Source organism: Aquarana catesbeiana, linkage group LG01 (assembly GCF_042186555.1).
Source record: "Aquarana catesbeiana isolate 2022-GZ linkage group LG01, ASM4218655v1, whole genome shotgun sequence".
NCBI classification, from domain to species: domain Eukaryota; kingdom Metazoa; phylum Chordata; class Amphibia; order Anura; family Ranidae; genus Aquarana; species Aquarana catesbeiana.
Window position 1 is genome coordinate 876807017 of NC_133324.1, and position 21314 is coordinate 876828330.

At 42.3% G+C, this 21314-nt stretch overlaps 1 protein-coding gene across 2 annotated transcripts in view; it reads left to right on the forward strand.

Annotated features, from left to right (window-relative positions):
- STK32B (serine/threonine kinase 32B) overlaps nt 1–21314 on the forward strand; it is a 335065-nt gene that overhangs the window by 80619 nt on the left and 233132 nt on the right. For both annotated transcript variants that reach the window (XM_073610257.1, XM_073610249.1), the window contains one exon: nt 11554–11705. In XM_073610257.1, coding sequence (XP_073466358.1) covers nt 11554–11705 — 152 coding nt within the window. The remainder of the gene's footprint in view (nt 1–11553; nt 11706–21314) is intronic.

The following is a 21314-nucleotide window of genomic DNA, read 5'->3' on the forward strand; positions in this document are numbered from 1 at the left end:
GTGCGGTATGGTTTTGTTACACTTGGTATCCTGCTTTCAGTGGTTAGTCTCTGCTAGCAGTGTCAGTAATGGGTGGATAACCCTCTCTCCAGTTCTCTGGATGCTGCTGTGGACACTCGCTGTATAAACATGTCGCTATAAGATCACCCCTTCAGTCTTTCCCTGAAAGCCTCCTCATTCTCAGGCTCGTATACCCACTGCATACCTCCCAACTTTTGAACTTAAGAATGAGGGACACTTCAGGAAGGCAGTGACCTGCGGTGCGCCTAGTGCACCGCAGCACAAACTGGGTGTGGCCAAAAATGATAGTGGGAAAAGCTTAAGGGCCATGGTTAAACAAAACCTGGGCTTCCTTGTACCTATACAATATGCTTTGATTGCTGTGCCACAAGCTGGAGTCTCAGGGATACAGTGCCTTAAAAAAGTATTCATACCCCTTGAAATTTTCCACAATTTTTCATGTTACAACTAAAAACGTAAATGTATTTTATTGGGATTTTATGTGATAGACCAACACAAAGTGGCACATAATTGTGAAGTGGAAGGAAAATGATAAATGGTTTTCGAAATAGTTTACAAATAAATATCTGAAAAGTGTGGCGTGCATTTGTATTCAGCTCCCTTTACTCTGATACCCCTAACTAAAATCTAGTGGAACCAATTGCCTTCAGAAGTCACCTAATTAGTAAATAGAGTCCACCTGTGAGTAATTTAAAAGCAGGGCTAGGTTATCAAAAAATATCCCAATCTTTGAACATCTCACGGAGCACTGTTCAATCCATCATCCGAAAATGGAAAGACTATGGCACAACTGCAACCCTACCAAGATATTACCGTCCACCTAAACTGACAGGCCGGGCAACTAAAACATGAATCAGAGAAGCAGCCAAGAGGCCCATGGTAACTCTGGAGGTAACTCTGGAGGCATTGTATATTATATGTATATACATAGTATATATACACATATATACTCTATGTCCAATAAGGTCATTGCACACATTGTTTTTGTTCACTCAAAAGAGAAAAGCTTTTTATTTTTCAATGCATAAATTCATACATGCTGGCAAGGACATACATGTGAACTTGTATGAATTTATGCAATGAAAAATGAAGAGTCTTTCTTTGAGTAAAGAAAATAGATGTGTGGTGACCCTATTGCATATTTGTATGTGAGACAGAGTGGAGCCTGTCGGACACCTGCACCCAATATTCACTTTATTGGTAAATAAATAAATATAAATATATATATATATATATATATATATATATATATATATATATATATATATATATATATATATACAAATGGACTGGAAAAAATAGTATCAACATGCAATCACATAGTAATACAAAACATATGAATCATTGAGACTGGACCACACTCCAATTCTGGATAGAAGTTGCATATGAGTATATAAAATTATCTATTGTTCAACAATAACAAGTATTTCTCATCCCAATGTAAAATAAAAGCACAAAAAAACATAAATATATAAAAAGTAATTATATAGCAAATGTATCTACGAAACATCTGAAAAATAAAATATATGAAAAATGCAAAATAAAAAATAAAGTAAAAAAAAAACTATATTCTTTAAGAAAGAGATGCAATCCAATAAATCTCCCTTTTCTTGAGTATCAGCTCTCTGTTGCTACCACTTCTGTTTTTTGGTATTCATTACCATAAACTGCAGTTGTTATGTATTTATGGATTTGGCAGCTGGAAAGAAGCCTGATCATACCTCATAATTGGAAATTGTACGCCACTTTCTATAAGAAGGGAGAGGTGGATACATGAACTCTGGAACATCAGGGTAATTATTGCACAGGATGGACCAATGTTTTTTGATAATAGAATGAACCTCCCACGAATAAGGATGATATTGGATGACAAAGCAACTAGTTTGTTATCACTTTTGTACTTGCGCTCACTCCTTTTTAAAGTGGTTGTAAACCCACAAACAAAAAAAAAACCTGCAAGACAAAGGCATAATGAGCTAGTATGCATAGCATACTAGCTCATTATGTATTACTTACCCTAGATCGAAGCCCCCGCAGCAGTCCTCGTTCACCACTCCGGACGGTGACATCACTCCTGGAGTTACTTCGAGGTATTGCGGGCTCTGGCGCTGTATTTGACCGCGATGGCGTCACTCCCGTGCATGCGCACGGGAGCCGCCGGTAACGACACAGTCTAACTGAAGCAACGGCACCTACGTGCCATTGCTTCAGTGCGCATGTGCCGATGACATGGGCACATGCAGATACAGGGGATATCTCCTAAACCGTGCAGGTTTAGGAGATATCCTGGGTAGCTACAGGTAAGCCTTTATTATAGGTGTACCTGTAGCAAAAAGTGGTTGTAAAGGGTTTACAACCACTTTAAGTACAGTAGAAGGATAACCCCTGGTCTCTAATTTACTTCTCATCCCATTTAATCTTTCTCTTAATAATGTCTCATTCCTTACTATCCTCTTAACCCATGTGAATTGACTACGGAAGATAGATTTAAATACTCAGATGGGTGGAAACTCGAATCATGAAGTAATTGATTTAGATCCGTGGGCTTAACATATAGGCCACTCATTAGCTTCTCATCACTGACAAAAAGCTGTGTTTCTAGAAATGGTATAGAATACTTTTTAATAACCCTATTAAAACCTAACTCAGGTAGAAGATGATTCAGAAATTTGTAGTTTAAGGACTCACTATATATACTTGATATATTCCATGATATATTCCATGTAACAAGAGTCAGTCTGTAGGCACCATTAAAAAATTATGTAAAAAATCACAAAGATATGATCTTATGCTCTGTATTAAAGGAGTTATGATCTTATCCAATGAGAAGCAGGTGCACTAACAGACTCTATTCCTGCCACAGTCTTTCAAGTGGGTGCACATGATCTTTATGTATCTAGGGAAATATAGAAAATACAAGTGTAACCAGATATTAAGGAATCAGAGAAAGTTTTGTTTTATCATTAATAATGCTGTTGCTCAAAGCCTTACTGGCAACCGTTTTTTTTTTTCTTTTTCTTTTTAATTCATATCACGGCAATAGGATAAGTACTAATCGCACAATATGTAGATACACTATATTACCAAAAGTATTGGGATGCCTGCCTTTACACGCACATGAACTTTAATGGTATTCCAGTCTTAGTCTGTAGGGTTCAATATTGAGTTGGCCCACTCTTTGCAGCTATAACAGCTTCAATTCTTCTGGGAAGGCTGTCCACAAGGTTTAGGAGTGTGTCTATGGGAATGTTTGATAATTCTTCCAGAAACGTATTTGTGAGGTTATGCACTGATGTGGACAAGAAGACCTGGCTCTCAGTCTCCGCTCGAATTCATCCCAAAGGTATTCTATCGGATCGAGGTCAGAACTCTGGTCCAAATCATTATGGTGTGGGGTTGCTTTTCAGAGATTGGGCTTGGCCCCTTAGTTCCAGTAAAGGGAACTCTTAAGGCATCAGTATACTAAGACCTTTTGGACAATTTCATGCTTCCAACTTTGTGGGAACAGTTTGGAGATGGCCCCTTTCTGTTCCAACATGACTGCACACCAGTGTACAAAGCAAGGTCCATAAAGACATGGGTGAGCGAGTTTTGGGTGGAGGAAAAAGACTGGCCTGCACAGAGTCACTATTGAACCCTACGGACTCAGACTGGATGCCATTAAACTTCAATACTTCCCAATACTTTTGACAATATAGTGTATATCTTATCATTGCCAGAGAGCCTCTCTTTCATAATTTGGAGAATCCATTACAACAACAGAACCCCTCTTATCCACCAACTTGATGAATATATCTTGCTGTGGGTGTGTAATGCATCCATCTGTTGAACCGCGAGGGTTTTGTTCTGTCCACAAGAAAAGAGGAGATATTCACCTCCACCTTTTTTTAACAAAAAGTTCAACAGCTGGATACAGTAATGCAGTATATACTTCTGTGTGTTTGTGTACAGATCTTATTGGCTAACGAAGATAACAGCAGGCACATTGTGCCCCAAGGTTAAAATGTTAAATGGAGTAAAGTTTACTCCATTCTCTCTCTTCTATACAGTTAAGATAATTTGGTGCAGAATTCCTTGGCGGATTTTGTGTAATGAAAATAAGAGCTAAATAAAGAAATCTGCAGCTGTAAATATATTGGTAACTGCAGCTGTGAGTAACTCAGAGTGCAGCTGCTACAGGTCTGCTAAGCTATAGTTAAATCACAGAGATATCAAGCATCAGCAAATAAGTATGTTTTAATGTCACATTGCTAGTGGATACTGTTACAAAGAAAACGGAAAGTTATAGATATATTCAAATTTAAAGTATTTCTAAAAGCTGAAGGTTTTTATCTCAACACATCCTCTGCATTAACCACTTGCCAACCCAGCCATTTCAGACACTTCTCTCATATATGTAAAAATCTGTGTTTTTTTCCATAGAAAATTGCTTAGAACACCCAAACATTACCTATTTAATCTGATTTATTTTAATAAAATAGCGACCGTTGTAATTTTTTATGTCACAGGCTATTTGAGCAGTGTTTTTTCAAACACTATTTTTTTTGAAAAGTACACTTTAATTTAGAAAAACACAAAACACAATATGTAACACAATTTTCTCGTAAAATATGGAATATGATGTTGCATCGAGTAAATAGATACCCAACATGTCATGCTTTAAAACTGCACACACTCTTAGAATGGCGGTAAACTATGGTACTTAAAAATCTCCACAAGCGACGTTTTAAAAATTCCTACAGGTTACAGGTTTAGAGTTACAAAGGAGGTCAAGTGCTAGAAGTATTGCTCTCGCTCTGACGTTTGTGGCAATACCTCACATGTGTGGTTTGAACCCCGTTTACATATGTGGGCGTGACCTACATATGCGTTCATCACTGTGCACAAGCATAGGAGAGCGGGGCAATTAAAATTTTCTTTTTATTATTATTTATTTTATTACTTTTTTTGTTTTTACACTTTCCCTTTCAACAATCTTTTTTTTTTTGATCACTTTTATTAGATATAAAAAAAAAATTACCAAAAGAAGCCAAGTTTGCCTTATTACACTGCCCAATTCAGGGCCTATTCGCATATTAACAGAAGGTCCCTCCTACGTGTTTTTGTCAGCCAAAAGAACACTTGCCCGAGCCTGGAAAAAGCCACCTGTCCCCTTTCAGGGAGTGAGAGGTCGCATGAAAGCGATGCTTAACGAACAGATGTCGAGCATCCGCAATGACTCTCATGCCAAGTTCCTTGAAATTTGGGAACCATGGTGGCTGTCATATGCCTTTCCTACCCTGCCCCCAGCCAGCTTGGGCCGCCTATGATGGACGATCCCAATGCTCCTGAGCCCCCCACCTGTCTCCAGGCCGCTAATCTTCTAGCCTCCCTCCCTCTCCTAGACTCCTCTTTCCCTTCTCTAGCTCCCTACTCGGTTGGCGCAAGTTACTTCCCTCTAGCCTTACCTTTCAGCCTAACTTTCTTCTGATTTTCGTTTCCTTTTAGATCTGTCTAGGCTGCATATTGCACCACCTTTTGGATTATGGAGGACCCAGGGGACACCCCATAGTTGTGGGGAGCCTCTCCAGGACCCCTTGGTCCTCATGGGTCCATGAACACTTCTATTCATTGCTGTTATGTTAGCTCTTGTTTCTTCTGTTCATGTATCACCTAATTTTTTGCTTTCCTTGTGAGCTAACTCTTGTTACCACTAAAAATGCTAGCCCCTGCGTGGGCGTAACTTTTGCTTGTTCTATATTTGTTAAGACCAAATAAAAAATATTAAAAAAAAAAAAAAAACATTTACCTATTGCCTTCCTTACATTGGTCCAGAACCTGAAGTGACGTCATGGTTTCGTTCCGGTCCTCCTAGACCAGGCATTCCAAAGTCCGGCCCGTGGTCCGGTTTTGAGCAGCCCGCCTGGTTATTCAAACATATATATCTTTTGTGGCCCTAGACGAGCTCCAGCGCCGGGGCCACAAAAGATATATAGTCTGGCTGCTTCGGAGGGAGGAGGCGGAACGAGTGCCATGCACACAGGAGGAGTATTTCCTGTTTACACGGCAGCCTCTGTAATACGAAGTCCCGCCTCCGGCGCTGCTGTTGGACGGCTGTTCTGTCCATCAAAAGAGGCGGGACTTTCACTTAAAGAGGCTGCTGTGTAAACAGGAGATTCTCCTGTAGGATATCTTTGGCGCTCGTCCTGCCCCCTCCATGTCCCCTCCAAGGCTGCACTGATGGCACTGGTGAGTGCATTCCTGGCAATGGTCGGTGCTGCATTCCTGGCAATGGTGAATGAATTCCTGGCAATGATGTGTGCTGCATTTCTTGCAATGGTGAGTGCATTCCTGGCAATGATGGGTGCGGCATTGCTTGCAATGGTGAGTGCATTCCTGGCAATGATGGGTGCTGCATTTCTTGCAAGGTGAGTGTTTTCCTGGCAATGATGGGTGCTGCATTTCTTGCAATGGTGAGTGCATTCCTGGCAATGATGGGTGCTGCATTCCTGGCAATGGTGGGTGCATGCCTGGCAATGGTGGGTGCATTCCTGGCAATTATGGGTGCTGCATTTCTTGCAATGGTGAGTGCATTCCTGGCAATGATGGGTGTTGCATTTCTTGCAATGGTGAGTGTATTCCTGGCAATGATGGGTGCTGCGTTTCTTGCAATGGTGAGTGCATTCCTGGCAATGATGGGTGCTACATTTCTTGCAATGGTGAGTGCATTCCTTGCAATGATCGGTGCTGCATTTCTTGCAATGGTGAGTGCATTCCTGGCAATGATGGGTGCATTCCTGGCAATTATGGGTGCTGCATTTCTTGCAATGGTGAGTGCATTCCTGGCAATGATGGGTGTTGCATTTCTTGCAATGGTGAGTGTATTCCTGGCAATGATGGGTGCTGCGTTTCTTGCAATGGTGAGTGCATTCCTGGCAATGATCGGTGCTGCATTTCTTGCAATGGTGAGTGCATTCCTGGCAATGATGGGTGCTGCATTCCTGGCAATGGTGGGTGCATTCCTTGCAATGGTGGGTGCATTCCTGGCAATGATGAGTGCTGCATTTCTTGCAATGGTAAATGCATTCCTGGCAATGATGGGTGCTGCATTCCTGGCAATGGTGGGTTCTGCATTCCTGACGATTGGGGGTGCTGCATTCTTGGCAAATGGGGGTCTGCAGATGGGCACTGACCCTTTTTTTGCTTCACAGTTCTTTATTTAAAATTTTATTTTTTTTCCAGAAACTTCCCTCTTAAAGTGAAAGTGCTTGTTATATGGCAATAAATACGGTATATCCAAATAACACGCCTGAGCTCATCTCTTTACTCATACACAGCCACAAAGGCAAGAGAATTCTTGTTGGGCAGTGTATTAGTGCTCGAACTAACACACTTACACTGAACTTTAATGGTTCAAAGAATGTCAGGCAAAATGGTCGGCCCTCGCGCATGTTCACTTCATCAAATCTGGCCCTCTTTGAAAAAAGTTTGGACACCCCTGTCCTAGACCATAGAGCAGAAGCCAAAACACAAGGTGAAAGACGCCTCTGGGTGTAGATAAAAAAACAATTTATTAAAAACTGATGTGCAAACAACTCATATTTATGTAGTTAAAAAACAGCATGTAGTAGAGTGAGAGGGTGATCCATCATGGGAACAGTTCGTCAGATCGGTCACGATAGCCTCTTCTGGCTTGCCGAGCATGTAGCTGTGCTGTACACCGCTTAATGCCGGCCGCGGTGGGGATAAAACTCAGAACGTGGCCAGGAACGCAGATGAAAGGCAGGCGCAGAGTAGTGACGTCACTGGTAAGCGACGCGTTTCTTGAGCGTACGGGCTACGATGACACGGTAGCCGCGCTCCTTCATCAAGCTGCAGATGGATCGTGATACTGGCTTAAGGAGGCTGGGGGGAAGGGAGTGGCCAAAGGCAAAGCACTATATTGATATACAGAATGAATATGTTTTAGTACTTATAATAGTCTGGGAGGCCTAAGAATTGTTTTTATACAGGTGTATTTTTGTAAATGTGTTCCTCTTTGCTGAGAGTGATCAGGGCGGCACAGTGGTGTAGTGGATAGCAGTAAGAAGGGTCGCTGGTTCGAATCCCAACCACAACACTACCTGCCTGGAGTTTGCATGTTCTCCCTGTGCCTGTGTGGGTTTCCTCCGGGTACTCCGGTTTCCTCCCACACTCCAAAGACATGCTGGTAGGTTAATTGGATCCTGTCTAAATTGTCCCTAGTATGTATGAATGTGCGTTATTGACCTTAGATTGTAAGCTCCTTGAGGGTAGGGACTGATGTGAATGTACAATGTATATGTAAAGCACTGCGTAAATTGATGGCGCTATATAAGTGCCTGAAATAAAGAAATAAAATAAATAGTTAAAGGACCGATAGCTGTAAACAGCATGATACAGTATGTAGTTTTTATATCTTAATTATCCAGGGATCCAACGGAGTATTGGATAAATTCACCAGTAAACTACAGAAAGAGTCATTTTTACGTTTGCCCAGTGAAATAATAATAAATTCCACCATGAAAAAAAATTCTATTGGGTGTTTGAAGTGAATATAGGTTTGCTGACTGAGAATTAAAATTACAGCTTCCATAAGTCAGAATGACTTTATTATCTTAAAACACATAGGGGTCAATTCACTAAGCTTTACTGCATGTGGTACGGGTATCATGTTACTCTTTTGCATACATTTTCGCATGCGGTAAATAAAGTCCAATTCATAAAAAAAAAAAAACGATTTTGCGGTAAACAGCAAGAAAAAAAATTGTTGGTAAATATCGGAAAAAAATTGTGCGTAATCTGTTAAGTCCAATTCACAAACGCAACAGGAACTAAAAAAAAGGTGCAATATTTAGCACCATCCTTTTGGTGGCGGTAACCAGTGCGGTACCATAAAGGGGAGCCTATTCAAACCCTCAGAAAGGGGCATTTCACCCACGAGAGCCTAATTCAACCCACAGAAGACCCACAGAAAGGAGCTTAATTCCACCCACAGAACACCCACAGGAAGGGGTACTATTCCACCCTTAGATGGGGGGGGGGGGCAATAATACTAATTCCACCCACAGAGAACCCACACAAAGTTGACACTATTCCACCAGCAGTGGACACACAAAAATATGGCATTATACATCCCGAGTACACAAATATATTTTAATTTTTTTCATTTAATCAAAAAGGCATGACGTGCAAACATCGGCTGAAATTTAACATCAAGAACTTTTTTTTTTTTTTTTTTTTTATTTTAAAGTAAACATTTACAAAAGTGCAACAATGGAGTATGTCAACCATGACAATTACTCTAGCTAGAAGTGACCTCTTGAAGTGGCCACTGTAATACTTTTGGTTAAATACACCATTACAACAATTTAAACTTGGATAGAAACATGAAAAATAAATAAAAATGTTTTAAAAAGATTATAAAAAAAGTCAAGTTCAAAAAAAGTTCAATTCTGGAAAAAATGAGAATCACGATTTTTTTGCTTAGAATAAATCATAATTCTCTCAGGATTCTGACAAACTTTTTTATTCTAAAGATTTACAACATCTGAACTTTAGGTCTTCAAACAAGATGGCAATAAAAAGTACTAATTCACTGAAATATTTGGTGTTTTGTTTAACCGCTTGCCGACCGCCGCATGTACATATACGTCAGCAGAATGGCATGGCTGCGCAAATGGGCGTACCTGTACGTCCCTTTGACTTTGCCGCAAGCTCCGTGAGTGTGATCGCGGGTCTCGCAGACTTGATGTCCGCGGGGATACCCGCGATCCTCTCAAGGAGCTGAAGAACGGGGAAATGCTAATGTAAACAAGCATTTCCCCCTTCTGCCTAGTGACACTGTCACTGATCACCGCTCCCTGTAATCGGGAGCGGTGATCAGTGATGTGTCACACGTAACCCCTCCCCCCCACAGTTAGAACACATCCCTAGGACACACCTGACCCCTGCAGCGCCCCCTACTGGTTAACCCCTTCACTGCCAGTCACATTTACACAGTAATCAATGCATTTTTAATCGCACTGATCGCTGTATAAATGTGAATGGTCCCAAAATAGCACCAAAAGTGTGCGATCTGTCCGCCATAATGTCGCAGTCATAATAAAAATCGCTAATTGCCGCCATTACTAGTAAAAAAAATTTTTTAATATAAATGCCATAAAACTATCCCCTATTTTGTAGACTCTATAACTTTTGCGCAAACCAATCAATAAATGCTTATTGCGATTTTTTTTACCAAAAATATGCAGAAGAATACGTATCGGAAGAAAAAAATTTTTTAGATATTTTTTGGGGATATTTATTATAGCAAAAAGTAAAAAATATAGCTTTTTTCAAAATTGTCGTGCTTTTTTGTTTATAGCGCAAAAAATAAAAACTGCAGAGGTGATCAAATACCACCAAAAGAAAGCTCTATTTGTGGGGAAAAAAGGACGTCGGTTTTGTTTGGGAGCCACGTCGCACGACCGCGCAATTGTAAGTTAAAGCGACGCAGTGTCGAATCGCAAAAAGTGCTCTGTTCTTTGGCCAGCCAAATGGTCCGGGGCTGAAGTGGTTAATAGTGATTTTCAGAGAAAAAGAAAACGTTATTAAAAAAGCCTTTAGGGTCATTTCACTAATAAGCATGCTTTAATTTAAAGTGGTACTATACCTTGCCGCAACATTAGCATTGATATTGCTTTTGATGTTTGAGGACGATTGTGACTCATGTTTTGCCACTGTGCCCATATATAACTTTTTATTATATGTTAAAATGTACAACAGAATGCACCAATGTTTCCTATCCCTATTATGAAAAACTCAATAAAAACCTATTGAAAGATAAAGTGGTACTATAGTGTAAAAAAAATGCTAGCAGGAATGCAAGAAATACATGCTAGTAATACCAAAACATACTCACTATGTCTCTTCTACAATAATAAGACACAGTAAAAATTGGCAGCTCACTTTTGAGTACATAAATCACAAAGCTGGGATCCCCGGGATGCTGGCATCAGTATCCATCTTGTGGTGGGATTGTAAGGTAAAGGTTGCCTGGTCCAGAGGGACCAGAGGGACCGGAGGGGAACCTGTCGGCCGCAATGGAGCCAGCGTGGAACGCAAATGGCTCCAATACCGGTACTGACGTCAGCAGGGACATTTCAATGTCTCCAAATACAGATTACTGTAAAAAATGTTATAAGGAAATTACCTGAAACAACCCTTAACCACTGACACATGCAATAAATTACCGCATGAGAAAATGTGGTAGTTACCGAACAATCGAAAAAATGCCACATTCGTTATTTAACGCTAAATTCTGAATTTGAACTGAAATTTTACTTTCACAACTGATTTACCGCATGCGTTATTTTACCGCATTTTATGTGCCGTTATTTAACTCTTAGCGAATTGACCCCATAGAAACATGCATCTCTACAGTACATAAAATTCCAAGCTGAAAAAAAATGGGAGGCCTGTCAATTGAATGAGTAGATTACTACAGAAAATGAGATATTTTTGCCTATGACCTTTTGACGTTGTGTCTTGCAGGTGTGCATTGTCCAGAAACGAGACTCAAAGAAGATGTATGCCATGAAATACATGAACAAACAGAAATGTGTTGAAAGGGATGAAGTGAGAAATGTTTTCAGAGAACTACAGATAATGCAGTGCCTTGAACATCCCTTCCTGGTAAATCTATGGTATGTTAAAGTTAAGATGTTTTTATTAAAGTGATTGTAAAGCTTTGTTTATTTAAAAATAAAAAAAACAAACATGTCATACTTACTTCCACTGTGCAGCTCGTTTTGCACAGAGTGGCCCCGAACACCATCTTCTGGGGTCCCTCGGCGACTCTCGTGGCTCCTCCCCACATCAGATAACCCCCTAGGAGAAGCGCTCTCCCGGGGTGTTACCTTACGGGCGTGCTCCCGAGTTCATCTTTCGGCGTCTATAGCTGCCGATTGTATGACCCGGCCCTGCCCCCCGGCGCCCGCGTCATTGGATTTGATTGACAGCAGCAAGAGCCAATGGCTGCTCTGCTATCAATCTATCCAATCAAGAGCCGAGAACCCCGGGAAGGGGAAGAGCGCGTCCCCACCGGATGAAGTTCTAGGGCTCAGGTAAGTAAAACGGGGGGGCTGGGGGGCCAGTCACTGCCTGGTGTTTTTTCACCTTAATGCATAGGATGCATTAAGGTGAAAAAACACGAGGGTTTACAACCCCTTTACAACCCCTCTTTTCTTCTGCCCAACTCTTCTCCTACAAACCTTTTACGTAAACTTCCTTGCCTCTCCTAAATTATTCTAGGTGTCAGGCATTTCCTCACATACATCAAGTGGTGGCAAAACGGTTAATGGTTTGGGACCATGGACATGAATGCAATACACATAATTCCAATCCTATTCTATTGGTCCAGATTTCATTAACCACTTCAGCTGCAGAAGATATACCCCCTTCATGAGCAGGCCATTTTTTTGCGATACGGCATTGCGTTACTTTAACTGACAATTACACAGTTCTGAGACACTGTACCCAAATAAAATGTATATCCTTTTTTTGCACAAATAGAGCTTTCTTTTGGTGGCATTTGATCACTTATGTGTTTTTTATTTTTTGCACTATAAACAAAAAGACCGACAATTTTGAAAAAAGAACAATATTTTTTCATTTCTGCTATAAAACACATCCAATAAAAAAAATCAAATTTCTTCATCAGTTTAGGCCAATATGTATTCTGCTACATATTTTTAGTAAAAAAAAATAAAAAATCCCAATAAGCGTATATTGATTGGTTTGTGCAAAAGTTATAGCGCCTACAAACTATGCGATATATTTGTGGAATTTTTATTTATTTAAATTTTTTTCAGTGGTAATGGCGGCGATCAGCACCTTATAGCGCGATTGCGATATTGCACCGGACAAATCGGACACTAACTGAGACGTTTGACACTTTTTTGGGGACTAGTGACACTAATAGAGTAATCAGGGCTAAAAATATGCACGGTCACTGTACTAATGACACAGACTGGGAAGGGGTGAACATCAGGGGCAAACAAAAGGTTAACTGCGTGCCTAGCTAATATTTGAGTGTAATGGGGGAGGTGCTTTTACTAGTAGAAGGCATGGATCAGTGTTTCTACTTTACAGGAACACAGGCTCCATGCCCTCTGTACTGACAGAATGCAATCTGTCTAGTTTACATAGACAGACTGCCGTTCTGCCTGTGTACAGAATGATCAGCGGGTGCTGGTAGACATCGGGTTCGTGGGACCCGCTGATCATTCTGTACACAGGCAGAACGGCTGTGTAGAATCACAGCAGGAGCGAGCCACCGGTGGCACGCACTCGTCCCCGACACCTGGGAGTGCAGGATCATGTATATATATATATATATGTGATCCTACATAGCACACCCGCCAAGTAGCAGTAAATGTGTTTTTGGGCGGTCGGCAAGTGGTTAAAGTGGTTAAAGTGGACTTAGCATCAGATACAGTATCTTTCATGTTAAGTGCATGCATATTATGTAGGTAAAACACTTTCAGGTATCATTTACCTCTCGCAGAGATGAAGGCTGCCCCGCCCCCGGCAATACAGGGAAGCCTAAGTTTAGTTAATTTTTGAAATTTGGCCTGGGCAGGAAAGAGGTAAAAAAGCCCAGTATTGAAGCGGTTAAAGTATGTTATTATAAAATGGTATACATATAGAGATTTTGAGCTATTTTAAAAATACTAATTTCCTGGCTGTCATCTTGATCCAATGTCTTCAGCACTTTCTGAGTCACTGACCTGAAACAAGTATGCAAACCAGGAGTTATAGACTGTTGCAAGCTTACCCTTTGTCATTATTGGGGGACAGCCAAGCAAGTATCATTTTCAAAAACAGTGACAACTTCTATATTTGACTTTTGATGGAGCAAATATGCTATAAAAGTACAATTATGGTTTAATAATAAAGTGCAGTGATTATGCAAAGTAGAACAAATTCTAGTGACCTATACTATTTCATAGAGGGTAATTCGATCAAGCAAAATTTAATGAAATTGTTTGATGTAGGTCAATGTACTTTCCACTGCCTTATTAAGTAAGTCCTGTAATGCCTGTCATCCAATACTTGTCATACTTCCACCAAATACTTGTTTGTGAAAATTAGACTTTATAGTGGGTACAAAAGATGTGTATGTTTATGGCCAATACAGATGTGTAAATAAGCTTAGCTTTGCAAAACTCTATTTCATGTTTGTTTTTAGATTCTGCATATTTGCAGAAAACCGTGTGATGAATGTAGAAATGGGATTCAATTCATGCGGAGGCACGGAGGGTGCCCGTCTTGGATAAATTAAGCATTAAGCTGCACAAAGCACCCTGTCACAGTAACTTGTTTTTTGGAAGAAAGGTTTTATTGCGCAGTGTGTGAATAACTGAAGTTCAACTGTGTAATCCTCTTTTTAATTGTGTTACTGTTTCTGACAGGAAATTTCATTTTATGCGCGTTTGATAACTAGGGCTAGATGGGGACAAGAGGAATGAAAAAATCAAGGTTTTCCTCAAAGAGAACAGTCATGCTAGAAAGTATCTATATTACATTCAGTACAAATAAACATTTAAATATGTTGATTAAAAAGTGAATACAAGAAAAATGGAGCATAGAAAAGTGCCTGTTATTATTACAATCTTTTATTCATGTAACATTTTCATGCACACTACAATAGATACTCAGTAAAATTCTACTGCTAACAATGTAAAACAATATCACTACAAAATAATTACAGTACAGTATTATTATTATTATTATACAGGATTTATATAGCGCCAACAGTTTATGCAGCGCTTTACAATATAAAAGGGAGACAATACAGTTATAATACAATTAAATACAAGGATTAAGAGGGCCCTGCTCAGAAGAGCTTACAATCTAATAAGATGGGGCAGGTGGAACAAAAGGTTGTAACTGTGGGGAATGAGCTGTTGGAATTGGTAGGAGATTAGTTGGAGACGTGATAGGCTTTCCTGAAGAGATGCATTTTCAGGGATCGCCTGAAGGTAGCAAGAGTAGGGGATAGCCGGATAGATGGAGGTAGCGAGTTCCAGAGGATGGGAGAGGCTCTAGAAAAATCCTGGAGACGAGCATGGGAGGAGGAGATGAGAGAGCTTGAAAAGAGCGGAGAGGTCGATTTGGGTGATATTTGGAGACAAGATTGGTGATGTAGCTCGGGGGCAGAGTTGTGAATGGCTTTGTATGTTGTGGTTAGTATTTTGAATTTAATTCGCTGAGTGATTGGGAGCCAGTGTAGGGATTGGAGTAGAAGGTTGGCAGACACTGAGCGGTTGGTAAGGTGGATAAATATGGCAGCAGCATTCATGATAGACTGAAGAGGGGATAGCCTATGGAGAGGTAGGCCAATGAGAAGGGAGTTGCAATAGTCAAGGCGAGAGATAACAAGGGAGTGAATGAGGAGCTTGGTGGTTTCATTTGTTAAAAAGGGGCGAATTTTAGAGATGTTACGGAGGTGAATTCTACAAACTTTTGACAACAATTGGATTTGAGGCTGAAATGACAAGTCAGAGTCTAGGATTACACCTAGTACCCTGGCGTGAGGGGAGGGACTGATGGTTGCATTGTTGATTTTGATGGAAAAGTCATGGAGGGGGGCACGGGCGGGGGGGGGGGAATATTAATAGCTCAGTTTTAGAGAGATTTAGGAAGTGGTGCAAAATCCATGCTGATATGTCAGTTAGTAAGTTAGTAATGCGAGAGGAGACTGAAGGAGTGAGGTGAGGAGTAGACAGATAGATTTGGGTGTCATCAGCGTATAAGTGATATTGGAAGCCGTGTGCGGTTATTAAGTGACCAAGGGTGGAGGTGTAGATAGGGAAGAGAAGGGGTGCAAGAACAGAGCCTTGGGGGGCCCCCACAGAAAGGGGCAAGGAGCGGGTGGTCAACAGTATCAAAGGCCACAGAGAGGTCAAGTAGTAGGAGTATGAAGTACTGGCTGTTGGTTTTAGCAGTTAGTAAATCGTTAGTGAGTTTTAGTAAGGCAGTTTCCGTGGAGTGCTGGGAGCGAAAGCCAGACTGTAAGGGGTCAAGAAGGTTATTTTCACTGAGGTAGGAGCTAAGACGGTTGTAGACTAAGCGTTCTAGAAGTTTAGAGGCGAATGGGAGCAATGAGATGGGTCTTAAGTTGTTCAGGTTGGTAGGGTCCAGTGAGGGTTTTTAAGAATAGGAGTGATCTGCGCATGTTTTAGAGGGGAGGGGAAGATGCCACTAGAGAGGGAGAGATTGAAGATGTGGGTGAGGGAGCATAGGATAGAAGAAGAAGGTGACCGTAGTAGTTGTGATGAGGGAACAGGATCCAAGGGACAATTGGTTAGGTGGGCATCCGAGAAAAGTTTTGTAACCTCTTCAGTAGTAGCCAATTCAAAAGAGGAGAGTGTTGAATGTGCTGCTAGGCAAGGTATGTTGGGTGGGGAAGACGTACGCACAGTGGAGGTGTCCTCACGAATTGCATCAATCTTGTCTTTGAAGTGATTGGCAATCTCTTGGGCAGTGAGTGAGTTAGTGGGTAGAGGGGGTGGGGGACGAAGTAGAGAGTTAAAGGTTGAGAAGAGCTGACGGGGACTGGATGACAAGGAATTAATAAGAGAGACAAAATAGGCTTGTTTGGCAGCCTGGAGGCATGAATTGTATTTTAGAAGGGCAGATTTATATAGGGTGAAGTCTTGCAGGCATTTGGTTTTACGCCACAGTCGTTCAAGAGCACGGCAATGTCTCTTGAGATTTCTAGTGTTGTCAGTTTGCCAGGGTTGTAACGGTCGGGGCCTGATTCTGCGTGTGGTTAGAGGAGCAAGTGCATCTAGTGATGATGAGAGTGAACTGCTGTAGACAGAGGTGGCCAGGTCAGGACAGGACAGGGGAGAGATTATGTCATATAGGTGGTCAGTAGCAGAATAGAGAAGAGAAGGGTTAAAGTGGCAAAGGTTTCTACAAGTAATTGTTTGCTGCTTGGAGGGATGGGTGGTTGGAGGCAAGGATACAGTGAAAGTAATGAGGTTGTGATCAGAGAGAGGAAAGGGGGTGTTGGTGAGGTTGCCAGGGTTGCAGAGATGGGAAAATACGAGGTCAAGGGTATTACCATTGGAGTGAGTGGAAGTATGTGTCCATTGGGTTAGGTCAAAAGATGAGGTTAAGTTGAGAAGTTTAGCTGTAGTTGGCCTGTTAACATTGACAGGAATGTTGAAGTCACCAAGAATAATGGTGGGTATTTCAGAGGAGAGAAAGTAGGGTAGCCAGGCAGCAAAGTCATCAAGAAAGTGCGATACCGGTCCTCAGAGAAATGGGAGAAAACAGACGAATACAGTGCATCTCGAAAGAAGAGAGGGATAGAGAGGGAGGGACAGGAAGGACTTTAAAGGTGCTTTGTGGGGATAGAAGGAAGCCAACTCCACCTCCTTTCTGTCTGTTGGGTCTGGGGGAGTGAGTCCAATGGAGACCACCATGGGAGAGGGCAGCAGGAGAAGCTGAGGCAAAATTTTGAAGCCAAGTTTCTGTTATGGCGAGTATGTTAAAGCCATTAGACAAGAAGAGGTCATGTACAGATGTTAGCTTGTTACAGATAGAGCGGGCGTTCCAAAGGGCGCATGGGATTGGTGGGCTGCTTTGAGGAAGCAGGGGGATAGAAATTAAACTCAGTGGATTGAGGTCGTTGCCAGAAGGGGAGGGGTATTGGATATGTGGCTTGCAGTTGGAAAATGGCGGACCAGGATTAGGAGAAATGTCACCTGAGACTAGGAGAAGGAGGAGGGCGAGGAAGGCAAAGTGGGAGTGGGATGTGCATGAGCGCACGTATCTAGTGGCCCTGGTGTTTATGTCAGCATGTGGGTGCAGCAAATGCAGAAGATGATGGGTGCCATAGTAGAGAGAGGGTAGGAATGAGGGTCATATGTGCATACTGCAAGGAAGAGAGGAGGGGTAGAGTAAAGATAATTTGAGGATAGAAGACACCAATGTGAGACGGAAGAGAATAAAGAGCATGTTAGTGGATAGAGAGTGGGAAACTAACTTAATATAAAATAAATGTCAAAAGCTGGTTTGCTTGTCGTTTTGCAGAGTGGAGCAGAGTTCTTGTTGTATCTTCATCCAGCTTTAGTTATCCTGCTTGCGTTAAACTGCGTCGGTGAAACTGCGCATCACTCGTGACAGAGCCACTCAGGACAAAGCCATGATGTCTGCGCCTTGCACCTGTCTGCGCCACCCCATAAGCTGCTTTAAATTTATAGAGAGACTAAGCAGGGATGCATTTCTCAGTTGGTCATTATTGGGTCTGATGTGAGACACCTGAATATGGGGAGGAGATGGCCAAGACCAGACCAGCTACAGACACAGGCTAGGGTCGTTAAGCTAATTACCTCTCTTGATCACTCAAGCCAAATGAAGTTGAGAATCATTCACCAGTAATATTGCTATTGCAGTGTGTTTGTTATAGAGCTAGCAATAAATATAGAAGTTTAAAGATATGGCAGCAGGAGACAATTATCAAAAATGTTACAGCAAAGTCAGTTCAGTAGAGATGTACAGATGTACAGATGGATAGGAGACAATTACCAAAAATGTTACAGCAAAGTCAGTTCAGTAGAGATGTACAGATGTACAGATGGATAGGAGACAATTACCTGTAAAAGAGCAGAGAAGACATGATCAGAATTGATAACTGCATCGGTGAAACTGCGCATCACTCGTGACAGAGCCACTCAGGACAAAGCCATGATGTCTGCGCCTTGCCCCTGTCTGCGCCACCCCATAAGCTGCTTTAAATTTATAGGGAGACTAGGCAGGGATGCATTTCTCAGTTGGTCATTATTGGGTCTGAAGTACATCAAATATAAATGGTTTGCAAGTTCAAGCTTAATGTAGATTTGTGCTTTGCCCATGCACTGCCTTATTTTGTCAATGACTCCACCCAGGAGGCCCTGCCCCTTTGGTTACTTTTAGCGGAGGGGCCCGAAAGATGTACCATATTTATTGGAGTATAACACGCACTTTTAGAGTGTGTGTTTTATACGCCGAACGGCTGCTTCGGAGGGGAAGGAGGGAACGAGCGCCGCCGAAATAGACAGAGCCGAATCTCCTGTGTACTCGGCTCTGCTCGCAGTCACGCCCAGTCCCACCAACTAGCATTAACGTCCTGCCATTGGACCGGTGTTATGTCCATCATAAGAGCCAGGCCAAGGGGTGGGACTGGGCAGGGCTGCGAGCCAATCCGAGTACACAGGAGATCCGGCTCTGTTTATTTCTGTAAAAACAAGGCTGCAGATGTGCACTGATCATGCTGCAAAGAGGGGCAAGTCTGCAGATGGGTACTGATCATGCTGCAATGATAGGCAAGGCTGCAGATAGGCACTGATCAGACTGCAATGATTGTCAAGGCTACAGATGGACACTAATCATGCTGCAATGATGGGCAAGGCTGCAGATGGGCACTAATCAGACTGCAGTGATGGGCAAGGCTGCAATGATGGGCAAGGCTGCAGATGAGCACTGATCATGCTGCAATGATGGGCAAGGCTGCACATGGGCAATGATCAGACTGCAATGATTGGAAAAGCTGCAGATGGGCATTGATCAGACTGCAATGATTGGCAAGGCTACAGATGGACACTAATCATGCTGCAATGATGGGCAAGGCTGCAGATGAGCACTGATCGTGCTGCAATGATGGGCAAGGCTGCAGATGGGCACTGATCATGCTGCAATGATGGGCAAGGCTACAGATGGGCCCCTATCAGACTGCAATGATGGGCAAGGCTGAAATGATGGGCAAGGCTGCAATGCTGGGCACTGATCAGGCTGCAATGATGGGCAATGGCGAGGCTGCAGATGGTCACTGATAAGACTGTATTGATTGGCACTGACCATTATTTTGCTTCAAAGTAGTTTATTTATTAAAAAAAGTTTTACGCCGATAAATGCGGGTAATTCTTTTGGGATTGGGTGTGTCCGCTGGTGAGGAATTTTTTTCTTTTGATGGGTGTCGGGGTGATCTTCATAGGGTGACCTTCATCATGACTGACATGGAACTCCATCTCTGAATGATGTGATTGATGATAGATTTACATTGTGGGGCTTTTTTCTTACCATACAGGACTTTTAAAAACTGTATAAGTACGGTTATTTACTTTTCACTTTTTTGTGAATGAGTAGGGGATATTATGTACCCCTTACCCATTCACATACGGTTGGCCAGTGTCTGGGGGCCCCTCTTATGGATAAAGGGGGTGTTCCAAAATTTTATAAGCCCCCACCAGCCTGCGGATCCCCAAAACCACTGGGACAGGGCTGTAGGGAAGAGGACTTAGCCTCATTAACATGGAGCAAGGTGCTTTGCAAGGGGGGTCACTTTTGACATGATACCCCCCATGTTGTGAAAATGTGGCCTGGAAGGGCTCAGGAGCAGGTCACATGCTCGACCTCCCCCCCCACCTTTTCTGGCCAGCTAGACTGCATGGTTGTATAGCAGGGCCCCCGCCAGAGTTGCTGATGTCCCGGGTCCCCACTGCTGCACAGCCAGTCACATAGCATTTCATGCATTCACTCCAACAAACAGTCCTTGGCTTGTTTTTTGTTGTTTTTATTAGGATATGAGAACTTGGCTGGAGTTGGGGAATAATGGGATGCCCAACTTAAAACTGTTCAAGCACAGAACCAGGGACAATTTCCTCCCTATTTACAAAAGTCCTCTTCTTCCTTCCACCTGCTCAAACTTGGTTTCCAATGTACAGGACCTACTGCTCACTTCTGTTGGAACTAGCAGGATATTGCTAGTTCAGAAAAGACTCATCACAGGCAGAAACTCTCAGTCCCTTGACAAAATAGCACAGATAAAGTGAACAGCATCTCTCCTACGTTCCTGTGGCCACTGATCCCAGCTCCACTTGCCTGCAGAAATGCTAGCCCACTTGGCTACCACCAGCTACAGCTAGCTGATCTTCCTTCCAGTCCCCCCCAACTGACTTTCTGTCCCAGTCCCACCCAACTGGCACACACACATGCAGATCTCCCAGGGCAAGGTTAGATGACGACTTGGCACTACGCGGTCTTCAAGAAAGCACTGTTATTGATGATAGACAGCCTTCCATAGTACTGCTTCTCTATCTACCACCCGACTCTTGCTGGCATAATTCAAAGCAGCCTCTCCTAACCTTTGCCCTCTAGCTCTAGAAGGTTCTCCAACCTTGTAAACACCAAGAGGAGGCACCAAAGAGCTGCCAGGATGAGTCATCCAGTCCTGGCCTCTAGTAACCCTGACCCAATTCAGT